The following is a 15,003-nucleotide window of genomic DNA, read 5'->3' as shown; positions in this document are numbered from 1 at the left end:
AGCTGTGTTTCTTCACACACGTCTCTTTCTTCCCTTTCAGCCCTAAAATGTCATGAATCAACCTTTTTACAGATCGTCAGAAACACCTGCAGACTCTGTTCACCGAGGTGAAAGATTCAGATTTGGATTTAGACATGTTTATGATTATATGTATGATATATATATATATATATATATATATATATATATATATATGTATATTTAACTATTGTTTCTACCGCTTTATGATATCTGCAGTCTGCTGACAAACAGAAGTGAGACACAGCCACTGAGTCGTCAGTCCGTGTTTAACGTCATGTTGACTCAGCGTTATGTTAGTCTGAGTTCCACCGTCGGCTGTGACTTCATGTTTCTGCCACAGATGGTTTCTGACATCACGGTCACATGACCATGTGTCTGCTGTCACGTTTCATCCTTTCTCCTTGTATCAAAGTTAGCCGTGGGAACTCTCTTATTCCCTCTCACATTTTATCGCTGTCTTTCTTTCCTGCTCTTATATAGACCCGACCGTTCATTATTTGTTGTGACACCTTAAAGTCTGTATGAAAAGGAAAGAAATCTGTGACTCTGATTCATGTTTTAGCGTGTCGACCTTTCCAAAGAACAAGAAGGGAACAAAACTGTTTGGAAGTTGCTCCTTTAACCTGGAAACCCATCATCTCTGGTACACACGCTGTTTCTGTTATCAGATGGAAATCTAACGTCCTTTGTGAGATGTGGCAGTATGTCTAACCCATACAACAGACACACTGCCATCAGTTCTTTTCAGGGGCCTCTGCGATTAGACTTGATGTAAACTATTCTGAGATCTGTCCTACACTTTAACTTTGAATTCAAACCACTGACCAACAGCAAACTGACAGATGAGGCCCTGCAGCAGACAGAGAGTCTAACATTATGAGACCGTGCAGCAGACAGAGAGCCTAACATTATGAGGCCCTGCAGCAGACAGAGAGTCTAACATTATGAGACCCTGCAGCAGACAGAGAGTCTAACATTATGAGACCCTGCAGCAGACAGAGAGCCTAACATTATGAGACCCTGCAGCAGAGAGTCTAACATTATGAGGCCCTGCAGCAGAGAGTCTAACATTATGAGGCCCTGCAGCAGACAGAGAGTCTAACATTATGAGGCCCTGCAGCAGAGAGTCAACATTATGAGCCCTGCAGCAGAGAGTCTAACATTATGAGACCCTGCAGCAGAGAGTCTAACATTATGAGGCCCTGCAGCAGACAGAGAGTCTAACATTATGAGACCCTGCAGCAGACAGAGAGTCTAACATTATGAGGCCCTGCAGCAGAGAGTCTAACATTATGAGACCCTGCAGCAGACAGAGAGTCTAACATTATGAGGCCCTGCAGCAGACAGAGAGTCTAACATTATGAGACCCTGCAGCAGAGAGTCTAACATTATGAGACCCTGCAGCAGACAGAGAGTCTAACATTATGAGACCCTGCAGCAGAGAGTCTAACATTATGAGACCCTGCAGACAGAGAGTCTAACATTATGAGGCCCTGCAGCAGACAGAGTCTAACATTATGAGGCCCTGCAGCAGACAGAGTCTAACATTATGAGGCCCTGCAGCAGACAGAGAGTCTAACATTATGAGGCCCTGCAGCAGACAGAGAGTCTAACATTATGAGACCCTGCAGCAGAGAGTCTAACATTATGAGGCCCTGCAGCAGAGAGTCTAACATTATGAGGCCCTGCAGCAGACAGAGTCTAACATTATGAGACCCTGCAGCAGACAGAGAGTCTAACATTATGAGGCCCTGCAGCAGACAGAGAGCCTAACATTATGAGGCCCTGCAGCAGACAGAGAGCCTAACATTATGAGGCCCTGCAGCAGACAGAGAGTCTAACATTATGAGGCCCTGCAGCAGACAGAGAGTCTAACATTATGAGGCCCTGCAGCAGACAGAGAGTCTAACATTATGAGACCCTGCAGCAGAGAGTCTAACATTATGAGGCCCTGCAGCAGACAGAGAGTCTAACATTATGAGGCCCTGCAGCAGACAGAGAGTCTAACATTATGAGGCCCTGCAGCAGACAGAGAGTCTAACATTATGAGGCCCTGCAGCAGACAGAGAGTCTAACATTATGAGGCCCTGCAGCAGACAGAGAGTCTAACATTATGAGGCCCTGCAGCAGACAGAGTCTAACATTATGAGACCCTGCAGCAGAGTCTAACATTATGAGGCCCTGCAGCAGACAGAGAGTCTAACATTATGAGGCCCTGCAGCAGACAGAGAGTCTAACATTATGAGGCCCTGCAGCAGACAGAGTCTAACATTATGAGGCCCTGCAGCAGACAGAGAGTCTAACATTATGAGGCCCTGCAGCAGACAGAGAGTCTAACATTATGAGGCCCTGCAGCAGACAGAGAGTCTAACATTAGCTGCGTTCCTCCAGTTTCTATAACTCTGCTGGAAGAGAAACCGTCTGCAGTCAGTGGTCTAATCTGAGTCGTTGCAGCAAACTGTCATTTAACTTCCTGTTGTTATCAGCTGAGCTAACAGGCCTGCTAACGGCTGCTGTCGGGGGAAGAATGATATATGTTTTCTGTTTGTCTTTTAGTGTTTCATGGAGAGAAGAAACAGCACTTCCTGTTTGTGTTACTGAGTTTCAGATCAGGAAACTGAGGTCGACAGAACTTGTCTTGATCTCTGATTGTTGGCGTAATAATAAGTTGATTTTATTCATTAATGAAACAAGACAATTTTTAGTTAATTTAGTTTTCTATTTAATTTGAGATTAAAAAATGTAGACTTTGGACTTTAAATTTGGAGAAATAACTAAAAGTAGAAGATGGTAACCTCTCAGGTGTAATGAGGCGACATCTGTTCTTTTGTTTGGGACTGAAACTGTTTAGTGATCAGTATTAGAAAACTTTAGTTTAAGTTTCTGTAGAAAAGTATTGTGTATTTTATTTTTGACGTAACCTATCAATCTTGCATTTTTTGACAAAAACGTCAAGATCATTGAGGATCTCCACAATCGTCCTCCAAAAGGCCTTTTCACACCTGACAGTCCAAACTATAGTTCTTGTTTTGGTTTCACTTTAACATTTGATCCGGTTAGTTTTGGTTTCACACTGTAGTTATGCAAGAGCACTAAAGAACTCTACATGACATAAGTACGTCCTGTTGTCATCAGATAAGGGAGCCACCTCTACCAATACTTCTAACTGATCAGTTTGTAGACGAGATTCCCCGAGCTACGCTTCTCTCTTAACGCAACGATGCCGGCCAGCACTTCCTGTAGTTGGTCCGGAAGTCCAAACCATTCAAAAGAGTCTACTGGACTGTGGTACAGGGGAGGGTTCGCACCTGGGATTTGTTGTGGATAAAACTGCCAAGGTTCAGCCGGACTGAAGTGGAAAGTCTGAAAGTCTAGACCAAACGAACCCCCTTTAACTCTTTTCTATAAAACTGTTGCAGATCAAACTTGGCTGGTGTCTGTGTTGGAACAGCTTTGTCTTCCAGATTTATTGATTGGTTTAATATTCTAAGTTCTTCATTTAGGGTGTATATATCCAATTTATATCCAGTATAGGACCAGTTTAAATAAAGTTGTATTTTGTGTGTCCATCAGAGAAGCGACGGATGAGTGGACATAAAGGTTCTTACAGAGGAGCATTTCTGCTGAGAACGAAGAGAACAATAGAAGACAACAATCAGGTAAAAGAAATCTCCAATCATGTTCCTGTTCCAGCTGCTGGAGGCCGGGCTACTTTTAACCATAGTTAACATATTTATATATAAAATAACTTCCTGATATAATATATATATATATATATATATATATATATATATATATATATATATATATATAAACAGTTGGATATGTTAACAGTTAGTTAGTTCAGTCCAGGGGGTCCCAAACTGAGGCTCGGGGCCCTCAGAGGGTCAGCAGATAAATCTGAGGGGTCGCGAGATGATTAATGAGGGATAATAGGTACTGTGTGTGTGTGTGTGTGTGTGTGTGTGTGTGTGTGTGTGTGTGTGTGTGTGTGTGTGTGTGTGTGTGTGTGTGTATTGCAGTGTATTTCTGTAGCCGGAGGAGGAGAGGAGGAGGGAAGTGAAGGAGGAAGAAAAGACAGACGTCCTGTCGCCTCCACACCTGTGCCGGGGTCACCATGGTAACTGCTGCTCCGACACACTTAAACACAAACACACACACACACACACACACACACACACACACACACTGTACAGTGTGTTGTTGTCAATGGTTATTGATGTTTCCCCTCTGAACGTTTCAGTTTCTCCTGCGACTTTAATGTTCAGCAGGAAGGCTGTTGCCATGACTACATGAACAGATGGTTGGTTGTTGTATTTGTGTGTAAGCATGTTTGGCCGTAAACATAAACTCTCTCTGTCTGTCTGTGTTCAGAGGAAATAGGAGGATCCAACAATCTCTCGCTGCTCTTTAAGAGAATAAATGCCATGCCCGTTTTGTGTGTGTGTGTGTGTGTGTGTGTGTGTGTGTGTCTGTGTGTGTCTGTGTCTGTGTCTGTGTGCGTGTGCGTGTTTTCAGGTGTGTTGTGTGGACTGGAGATGACCGGGTCTTTTTCTTCAATCCCACAATGCACCTGTCTGTCTGGGAGAGACCGGGGGAGCTGATTGGTCGAGACATCAGCCGGATCATCATGGACCCGCCCCACAAGAGAAAGAAGAAAACGTCTGCCTGTCTGTCAATCAAACTGTTAACTTATAGACCCAATCACAGAGTTTGACTGATGTATACAGAATAATAATAACTTCCTGATATAATACAGAATAATAATAACTTAATGATATAATACAGAATAATAATAACCTTCTGATATAATACAGAATAATAAGAACTTCCTGATATAACACAGAATAATAAGAACTTCCTGATATAATACAGAATAATAGACCCTGTTGTATCTTACTATTGAGGTTTCTTTATCTGTCTCCTTCGGGAGTAATTAGTGTTGGACAGGAAGTTGCTACATGGACAAGACAAAAAATAGACAAAACATCAAAGAAAAACATGCCGGATGATAAAACCACAGGCAAAAACATCAAAACATAGACAATGTGCAAAATATCAACTCAGAGAACTCAGCTGCTTACAATAATGTACATACTAATTGGTACTGAAGCACATACACGTTGCTAACGTACCAGCCATATTCAAATGCATGTACAGATATGCTACTCAAATATAAGAGCATGAATATTCAATTCAATTCAATTTTATTTATAGCATCAAATCATAACAAGAGTTATCTCAGGATACTTTACATATAGAGTAGGTCTAGACCACACTATAATTTACAAAGACCGAACAATTCCAGTAATTCAATAAATAATGTTAAATAATAATATAAAAGCATATATATATATATATATATATATATATCGTGGCAGTAAAGATCGTAGCAGTACAAATCGTGGCAGTAGAGATTGTGTCAGTAAAGATCGTGGCAGTAAAGATCGTAGCAGTAGAGATTGTGGCAGTAGAGATTGTGGCAGTAAAGATCGTAGCAGTGAACATCGTGGAAATGGGGTCGTGGCAGTAAACATCGTAACAGTAAACATCGTAGCAGTAAACATCGTAGCAGTAGAGATCGTGGCAGTAGAGATTGTGGCAGTAATTGTTTCAGTGATGTCTACAGACCACATGTGGCAGGAGCGTGTTGTAGAGCTTCAGGTGACGGTGAAAGTTGTAACCAACGAAGAAGAGACAATGGGTTGTTTTCACAGAAGGATGTAAAACAATGTAACATAGTATGTTTGTTTATGTACAGTAAACAGTTATTGTTCAGTAAAACTTTAAATAAAGAAAGTCGCTTTACAGCGAAATCCCCGCTGACCCAATCCCAATGTTTTGTTTCCAACAAGTTCCAGATAGAGAACTTCTGCATCCCGTACAGACAGTTTAAAGTCTCTGAGGAACAGCTGGATCTGCTCTGATCTCCTTCCTCTAAAATGCATGTTTGATGCCTATGTCAACACTTTGACTAATGTTAGCTTGGAGAGCTAGTTGTGCCACAGACTAAAGAAAAGGACAGCACCCAAACTATCAAACTATCAGTCCGACTGACCGGCGGGGACATGTTGCTGTTCCTAACGCTATATTTGGTTTTTCAGAAACTTACCAAAGCCACACATGACAGGAAATAACATAGCCGAGACCATAGATAGGTCAGACCTCCGTTTTTAACTATAAATCTTTAAATGTTAAAGTTTCAGCTTGAAATGACTAGTTTGATGATTTCACATATCTCCACAGTTCAAATCAATGGCCAGTTGTTCACATGAAGTGATTGTTGTGATTCGGTCCATAAAATATTATTAAACAAATTCAGTAATTAGAAAAATGAACAAACTGATGAACTCTGTTTCTGACAGACATCAGCTCCAGCTGTCAATTACCTGGTCTCCATGGTAACGACGAAGATGAAGATGATGAACACATCTCCAAAAGGAACAGGTGAGTCTAAGCAAGCCAATCAGAGCGCAGAACAGAGACAAGGTCAAAGGTCTTGTTTCAGTGTGAAGGATTCTCAAGAAAATAACCTCTCCTGTCTGTCCATCTGCCTGTGCGTCTGTCTGTCTGTCTCTCTGTCTGTCTCTCTGTCTCTATGTCTCTCGGTCTGTCTGTCTGTCTCTCTCTTTCCCTGTCTGCCTGCCTGTCTGTCTGTCTTTAGAACAGAGGAGCCTTTGTCTCTCGTCCCCCGTCCAGGAGAAGTTAAGCTTCTCCCCCTGGAGCTTCGTATCGATCATTTTAGGGAAATGATGCTCGAGAGAGGGGTAATACACAAAAACACACACATGTAATCCTTTCAATTTAAAAATACTTTACAAAATACTTACTGGACTTCAGCAATCTTCTGAGTAAGGAGAGATGAAAAGAAGAAACTGAACCTTTTCAGCTGTCTTTTAAGACGCATGGAACTTTAGATAAGATGATGGGTAATACAGTTTTTTACAAAGACTGTCCTCCCCCCAGAAAACGCTGACATAAGTTGTTTGATCACGCAGCTGAGGCACCAAAGTATTAAAACTGGTTGTTGGGATGCATTAAAGATGGAAGACATTATCAAATAATAGATGATCATTAAACAGTAGCATTAATGAGACGGGCAGAAACCAAAGGCCCAGTGAAACTAGTGATGGTTACAACACTGAAACATTTGGCCAACACATGTATTTATATTGGAAATGTTCTGATACCGATACTAGTATCAGTAAAGCCTCCGGTATTGCCTAAAATGCTGGTATGGGTATTGGCGAGAAATGGAGTTTATGCATCGATCTGATACCACATAATTTAGCCCCGAAGAAAATCCACTTTAAAGTAGTATATTCATGTTCTTTTTTCCGTTATGACTCGCTGTTAAACTGGATGATAATGGAAAGTTCTGTGGCGTCTGTTGTTTGTATTTGTTCATGTTTCACAAAGAGTTTAACAACAAAGACAGAAATCATATCTCATCCATACAGGGATAGTAGTATGCAGCTTTTAAACATCATATTATCATACAGGGATAGGTGTATACAGCTGTTAAAACGTTATAAAATATGTATGTATTCCTTAACATGCTGGTATCAGATCGGTACTATCGGCCGATACATAAGTTCAGGTATCGGAATCAGCATTGGGAAAGCAAAAATGGTATTGGAACATCTCCAGTTCATAGTACAATGAAGTATAAAAGATTGGAAGTTATAAAAGTGAGTAAATATATTGATGTGTTTGTCCGGAGGTGTCGGCGTTCTCCACCTGGGAGAAGGAGCTCCATAAGATGGTGTTCGACCCTCGATACCTGCTGCTGACCTCCGATCAGAGGAAACAGGTTGGTGTCAACAGATCACATTTATTTGCATCTGTGATGTCACTGTGACATCAGTGTTTCCTGTGTGATGTCACTGTGACATCAGTGTTTCCTGTGAGTGCAGGTGTTTGATCAGTTTGTGAAGAGCAGGGTGAAAGACGAGTACAAAGAGAAAAAGAGTAAACTCCAGAAAGCCCGAGAAGAGTTCAAACAGCTGCTGGAAGAAGCCAAGATCACCAGCAGGTAACACTCGTTCATTATTCACCACTTCACTCATTTATTATTTACCACTTAGTCTATGTTTCATTTCCGGGATTGTTCCCGTGCCGCCGGAGATACATTTTTGGCAAGATGTCCCTTATTTGGGCCGGATGTCCGTCCCCTTCCTCTGTCTCTGTGTTGGCGTTCTAACCCCCGGTGGATTTGGGAGGACTATGGTTAACTGCTCCTCAGATCTCTGCAGGGTAAATCCAGACAGCTAGCTAGACTATCTGTCCAGTCTGAGTTTTCTGTTGCACGACTAAAACTACTTTTGAACGTACACATGTTCCACCAAAACAAGTTCCTTCCTGAGACTATTTAGCAGAGGCACCGTGGCTCCATCCGGAGCTTAGCCCCGCCCACGATGATTGTGATTGGTTTAAAGAAATGCCAATAAACCAGAGCACGTTTTTCTTTCCCATCCAGGAATGCTGTGTGTACTAGAAAGACCTTCCTCTGCAGCGCTGTGGAGCAAGGTCTGGACATGAGAGACAATTCATCACCTCACTCTTCATTTTTCAGGTGTAAAATCTGACCTTTTGTCTCACTGTCAGATCTCTGAGGCTCAGATGTTTTGTTCTCTGCAGACTGGGAGAAACCAGATCTGTTGTTACAAGAGTGAAGCTTCAGTTCAGACATGATTAAGAGTCTACATTACGATATCAGGACTCTGATGACCAAACAATGACAAAACTGTAACCAAAGGTTTCCTCCAAAGCCCTGCATATTCGATGGTTTTAAAACAACTTCAATAAACTTAAATAAATAAATAAAAAGTCTGACCGTCCCTAATATTTCCACTGTCTGGCTCCGCCCCTAATGTTTACACTTTCTGGCTCCGCCCCTAATGTTTACACCGTCTGGCTCCACCCCTAATGTTTACACCGTCTGGCCCCACCCCTAATGTTTACACTGACTGGCTCCGCCCCTAATTTTTTAACTTACTTGCTCCGCCCCTAATGTTTACACTGACTGGCTCCGCCCCTAATGTTTAAACTTACTTGCTCCGCCCCTAATGTTTATACTGACTGGCTTCCCCCCTAATGTTTACAGTGACTGGTTCTGCCCCTACTCTCTGGCGTCTCCACGTCATCAACCTCTAGGAGAAAACGTTAATCATTATGTTTCTTTTCTCTGCAGGTCGACCTTTAAGGAGTTCTCTGCTCATTACCGTGGTGACCAGCGGTTCGAATCCCTTAACGGGAAGAAGGAACAGGAAGTACTCTTTCACCATTACATCACATCCTTAAAGAAACGAGAAAAGGAGAACAGAGCCAGGCTGAGGAAGATGAGATGAGACCGCTGTTCTTAAAACTGTCTCAGAACCCGACAGAACCATCTAGAAGCTTTTAAAACCTTTTAGAACTCATTCAGAACCTTCCAGGACCTTGAGGGATCTTCTAGGACCTTGAGGGACCTTCTGTTCCCACGCTGAGCAGATCGTTGATTACAGGTTTCAAACTCTCCTGGTTCTTTTGGAGGAACTGGAGACGGGAGTGGGACCAGAGGATCTGACTGGTTCTGACTGTTTGTGGTTATAGAGAAGTTCCAGGACCAGCAGCGTCAGACTGGTTCCTGTGTTTTGGACTGATGTCATCTAGACCTTTGACATCTGAGCCAAGCTGAACTGATCAAACAAAAACAATTAAAGCACAAAAGAAAATGTCTGTTATCTGTGTGACTGTTTATCCCTCTGGCCTGACTGGACCAACCAATCTATCCATCAACCAACGATCAATAAAGCAACCAATCATCCAATCAACCAACCAATCAACCAATCATCCAATCATCTAATCAACCAACCAATCAACCAATCATCCAATCATCTAATCAACCAACCAATCAACCAGCTGAGAATCAAACAGAAGAAACTGTTGAACTATTGGAGGATAATGCACACAAGAAATAAAAACTAAAATGTATTTATTAAACCAGTAAAATAGATACAAATTGATTTACAGAATGGTAAAGTAAATTAAAGACGATAAAACATTAATACAAACTTCTGAAACCAAACGTACAGACATCTTCTGATGATCTGTTTATAATAAAAACACAAAAGAGATTCAGGTGCAGATAAAAACTGAGCGAGAAATCTTCATAATGGAGAAACTACAACCAGTCAAAAACAACAGAAGATGATGAAATGCACCTTGGGAGTCGTAGTTGACTTCTCCTCCAGTATTCACGTCCACAGACTTCTTGTAGCTTTGACCAAATAAATCATAACTCATCTTTTGTTTCATTAAGCAGACTGTTACTAAGGAACCCGAAATGAATTGCTGCTATGCTGATCCTTAGAGGAGAGTTGAATTGATTGGCCCAGCCAGCCACCCCCCGTGTGCACACACACACAAACACACACACACACACACACACACACACACACACACACATACATACATGTCGCCTGTAAACCAACTAATTTGAATAGATTCACCTCCTTTCTGTCTATTGTGTGTTTGTATGCTTGTTATCAGGATGTTGCTGTAAACAACATATTTTTGACGTGACGTAAGCCCCGCCCCCTCACCTGTCAGCACCACGGTAAACTGTGATTAGACAGAGTTTGTGTCCAGATGTTTTGATTGGATGTCTTTTGGTGTCCTTACTTTTCATTGGATGTGTCAGTGTTGAAATGATCTTTGTGTTCTGACATTTCATTGGCTGTTGTTCATAGTGGGTTTTGATTAAACTGTTCCTCAGAAACACCTGTGGTGTTGTTTTTGTTGTTTACAGGATTTTCCTTTCTTATGATGGCTCTCCAAGGAACCGCTACGACCTACATTGAGGGTCAAATGACAGACAGGTGTAGACGAAGCTAATCCGTCAGCATGTTTGCACACACTGAGGAAATCAACTCCAAATGCATGACTCACAGCCAAAGTAAAAGGTTTAGAAGTTTATTTAAACAATACTCACAAGCAAAGGTGTCAAAATCAAAAGGCACAGCTCAAAATCAGGGGTATAGCAAAAGGTCTAAAGTAACACTTTGAAACATTAAGAAACAGGCTGGAACACTAGCACGAAGGACAAGATGATCTGGCGACTGACAGAGGACAAAGGGTGAGCATGTCTACACTGTGACTGGGGAGACAATTAGACACGAGGGCGAGGAAAGATCGGAAGTAAAGAGGTAAGACCCTTAGTAACATAACCAAACAGGAAGTGACAAAAAGACGAGAATCAAAAACATAACCTTAATTCCAGGAGCTAGACACGACAGCGGCACTGCGTGAATGGTTTCCATTTCAGCCCAGTTTGCTGCAGAGGCAGATCTTGCTGTGACATTGTGGAAGACCAAACCATTTTTTCATGTATGAAGTGATGGTTCGCTCCATCTTCTCCATGCTTGTTATTGGGACCTTATAGACGGTGAGTGGCGGTGAGATTTAGGAAGGAGTCCAAACTGTAAGCACCTCAGGCTGTATTACAGAAACATCCTTTTTTAAGTCTTAAGTTTTAAGTTGAGACTGGGAGAGTCTCCGATAGGATTTTCACCAATTTGTTATTACAGAAGCAAATCCTAATTCTAAGAATCCTATCTTATCCCCAGTTGGGAAATCCTAAATACTCAATCCAATCGGTTATCAACTTTTATGTCTGTTACAGAGCAACTGATGCTACTTTTCTTATCTCCCTGAGCTAAAAAACATCGTACTGTTTTTTTTCTAATTGAAATGCACACTGAAACCATGCTGACTTTGCGTGCATTGTCATGGAAAGATGCAGCCACTTTCCTGGAACCACTTGCACTTCCGCACAAGTGGTACCAATATGCAGCTGTCCACGGATACCGCACGTATGTCCAAGCCCTTCTCAACAGTTTCCACCAAAGGTTTTCAGCTGTGTTTCTGCCTGGCATAATGTTACTCTGTGTAGGCCAGCCGGTTTAACCCGCCAGTCCTCATCTATCTAGAGGAATGTGTCACGTAGCTCTGCCCAGTGAGTTCACAGTGGGCTCAGTGAGTAGCTCAGTGGTTATCTTAAAAGAAGTAGCTTGTGTGATACACTTTTCCTTAAGTTAGGAAAGGAACATGGATTTAGGAAACATAAATCTGTACAGTTTTTTTCCTAATCAGGTTACCGAACAGTTAAGATAGGATTGATAGGATCTGTAAGTGAATATGTTTCTGTAATACGTCACCAGACCTTTAGTTTCCTTGGCAGCCGGTCTTATTGTACTGTACTTGAGGCTTGTAGCATCTTTGATTGCTGCTCGGACACTGTTGGTGTTTGGTTGTCACGAAGCAGAACTTTGTGTCTCTAAACAACCCTTAACTGTGGAGATGCTTCCACATTTGTTTAGCTTTATTTAATGATGTGATGTTTGTTTGTGATAAAAATATCACATATCAGATTTTCTGTTTCCTCACTGAAGCGTGTTTGATGGCTTTTATGCAAATAACAAAATAATGGGTTTTTGACTGTGTTTCTCTGCAGTGTGTCTGCGCTATCATAAACTGTGAAACAATGTGATTGGAAGAGGCTGATTTCACAAGGCTGAGATTTTAATTTACATTTAGACTATATTTATTTTAAGCCACGTCAGCCATCCAAAATCGTGAGGGGAATAAGTTAGAAACTGTCTGTGAGTCATTACAGCTGCATCTTCTTATTCCCGTAAAGTTTAACTTTTAATTAGACTTCAGATGTTCACCTTTAACATATACATGTACTTTAGTCAAAACCATATTTTCATGAACATCATTAAGAGTTCCTTTATCATCTCTCACAGATTCTCTCTTTGTGACACAACAGCTTAAACATTTAACATCAAACTGTGATGGGAATCAAACCGTGTTATTAGGACTTAATTGATTCAATCAACTTTGATTCAACAGTAAATTTGACCCATGACCTTATTCTTTTCTCGTATTAAAAAGTAAATCTGTCTGAAATGCTTAAAAAAAACAGCAGACTGCCTTCAGAAATTTTTAAACCTGTCAAGTTTTCAGAGCAGTTGTACCACGGAAATTCTTCTACTGAGGCTAATGGAACATCTAAACGTTGATGAACTATGGACTTCAGATCAATTATCTTCACAGATGGACCTGAGTTCAGTCAGTTTGTTCCTTCAGCTGATTATAACTGTTTGTTTATTAGCTGCTCTGTATTCTCCAAGTGCCCTTCTACTGCATATTGCAATGTTTATCGAGCATTCATTCAAAGACTTCTTGGTCCTAGATCTCCACTGACCCTTTAACAGTTTTGGACAGTTATTTTTTACTCTGAGAAATATAATAATATCTAAACTAAGCAAACTATTTCCCCAGAAAAAAAATATAGATGTATAGCTAATTAACAGACAGAGAAGTGATGATGGTGAGTGAAAAAAAACTTGTTCTTTTTGTTCATGCTAATAAAGCAAACTGAATTGAATTAAACTGATCGTCCAGCAGAGAGAGAGACGGAGATGGGTTAGGGTTAGTGTTTGTTTTTGTGACAGATTTGGTGCCTTTTTCAAAGTTTTTGGAGATATTTGATGTTTCACATTGGAATCGCTGCAGTGTCAGAAGATGTGGTTATTAAACAAAGTGTCATTCATTAAGTGCTGAATGTCTGATTCAGACGGTGAGTTGAGATGATGGTGAGCGTCCAGCAGAGACAGAGATCTGGTAATGGTGAGTGTCCAGCAGAGACAGAGATGTGGTGATGGTGAGTGTCCAGCAGAGAAAGAGATGTGGTGATGGTGAGTGTCCAGCAGAGGGAGACAGAGATGTGGTGATGGTGAGTGTCCAGCAGAGGGAGACAGAGATGTGGTGATGGTGAGTGTCCAGCAGAGGGAGACAGAGAAGACAGACTGGTTCAGCTCTGAGTCACACTGAAGGATGCTGGGAGGAGGAGGAGGAGGAGGACACCAGCAGAGGCTGCAGAGATGCTAACAGCATCGACACACCAACACACACACTGACAGCAGCTAGCTGCAGCTAACTGCAGCTAACTGCAGCTAACTGCTAACACAGACAGGGAGCCAGACAGACAGAGAGAAAGACAGACAGACAGACAGAGAGACAGACAGAAAGACCGGTGGAGGGAAGCTGATGCTGGCAGCAAACATTCACAGTGAGCTGCAGTGAAGCTAGCTGCTGAGCATGTTAAACTACTGACACACACACACACACACTCTCTCAGTGATGTCCGAGGCTTCCTATTGGACGGTGAGTGATTTATGTCTTTTCATGTGTTCAGTTAGGCCTGCACTGTCAGTGTTAGTGTTTGTGTGTGTGTGTGTGTGTGTGTGTGTGTGTGTGTGTGTGTGTGTGTGTGTGTGTGTGTGTGTGTGTCTGTTGACGTGGCAGCATTGCTTCACACAGGATTATTTTCAGTTTAATCAGGTGTATGTGTGCTGCAGAACAACCACAAACTACTTGTGCAGGTACTTCTGATACAGAAACTACTACTGATACTGTAACCTGCAGGGCTTTAGGGTTATTTCTTTAGGTACCAGAGTGCACCAACGAGGGTTAAGTTGTGGCTCGAAGGTAACTACTCCCTACGGTGGCAAGTTTACATACTTTAGTCAACTTTAACTATGAATGAAAGAGTGTTTTGCTGCCTTGATGCAAAGTGAAACTAAGCAAACCAAAGATTGGGTATAAATCAGTCTAGACCCCAGATGGCTTTAGATAAAAGCAGAAGCTGTAATGTTCATCCTGACTGAGTGGAGCTCAACAATTCACAAATCAACCTTCTCACAGCAGGTACAAAGCTTTGTTGTTCAAATACAATGATTACAAACTTTTAAAAGCATATTTAGATGGCAGTTGGGTTAACAAAGATCCAATCAACTCAACAGCAGAGATGACGGTTTGCACACCTCTCTACTGCTGTTACATAAACATTATAACCACTTTAACTATAAAATGAAAAGATGTTTTGCTGCCTTGTCATCTTTACTAGTTAACAGTTAGCCACCTGTAAGGTGG

The 15,003-nt window shown here is 41.6% G+C and overlaps 1 protein-coding gene across 1 annotated transcript in view; it reads left to right on the top strand.

Moving 5' to 3' along the window:
- tcerg1l (transcription elongation regulator 1 like) overlaps window positions 1-10,769 on the top strand; it is a 37,401-nt gene extending 26,632 nt beyond the window's left edge. Inside the window, exons 9-16 of the mRNA XM_078279933.1 lie at window positions 3,595-3,680; window positions 4,044-4,141; window positions 4,540-4,691; window positions 6,387-6,468; window positions 6,686-6,788; window positions 7,745-7,834; window positions 7,938-8,056; window positions 9,215-10,769. Of these exons, the coding sequence (XP_078136059.1) occupies window positions 3,595-3,680; window positions 4,044-4,141; window positions 4,540-4,691; window positions 6,387-6,468; window positions 6,686-6,788; window positions 7,745-7,834; window positions 7,938-8,056; window positions 9,215-9,371 (887 nt within the window). The 3' untranslated portion in view covers window positions 9,372-10,769. The remainder of the gene's footprint in view (window positions 1-3,594; window positions 3,681-4,043; window positions 4,142-4,539; window positions 4,692-6,386; window positions 6,469-6,685; window positions 6,789-7,744; window positions 7,835-7,937; window positions 8,057-9,214) is intronic.
- Window positions 10,770-15,003: the final 4,234 nt, after the last annotated feature.

This window comes from Sander vitreus, chromosome 21, assembly GCF_031162955.1.
Source record: "Sander vitreus isolate 19-12246 chromosome 21, sanVit1, whole genome shotgun sequence".
Lineage (NCBI taxonomy): Eukaryota > Metazoa > Chordata > Actinopteri > Perciformes > Percidae > Sander > Sander vitreus.
This window is presented reverse-complemented; position numbering and strand designations above follow the sequence as displayed.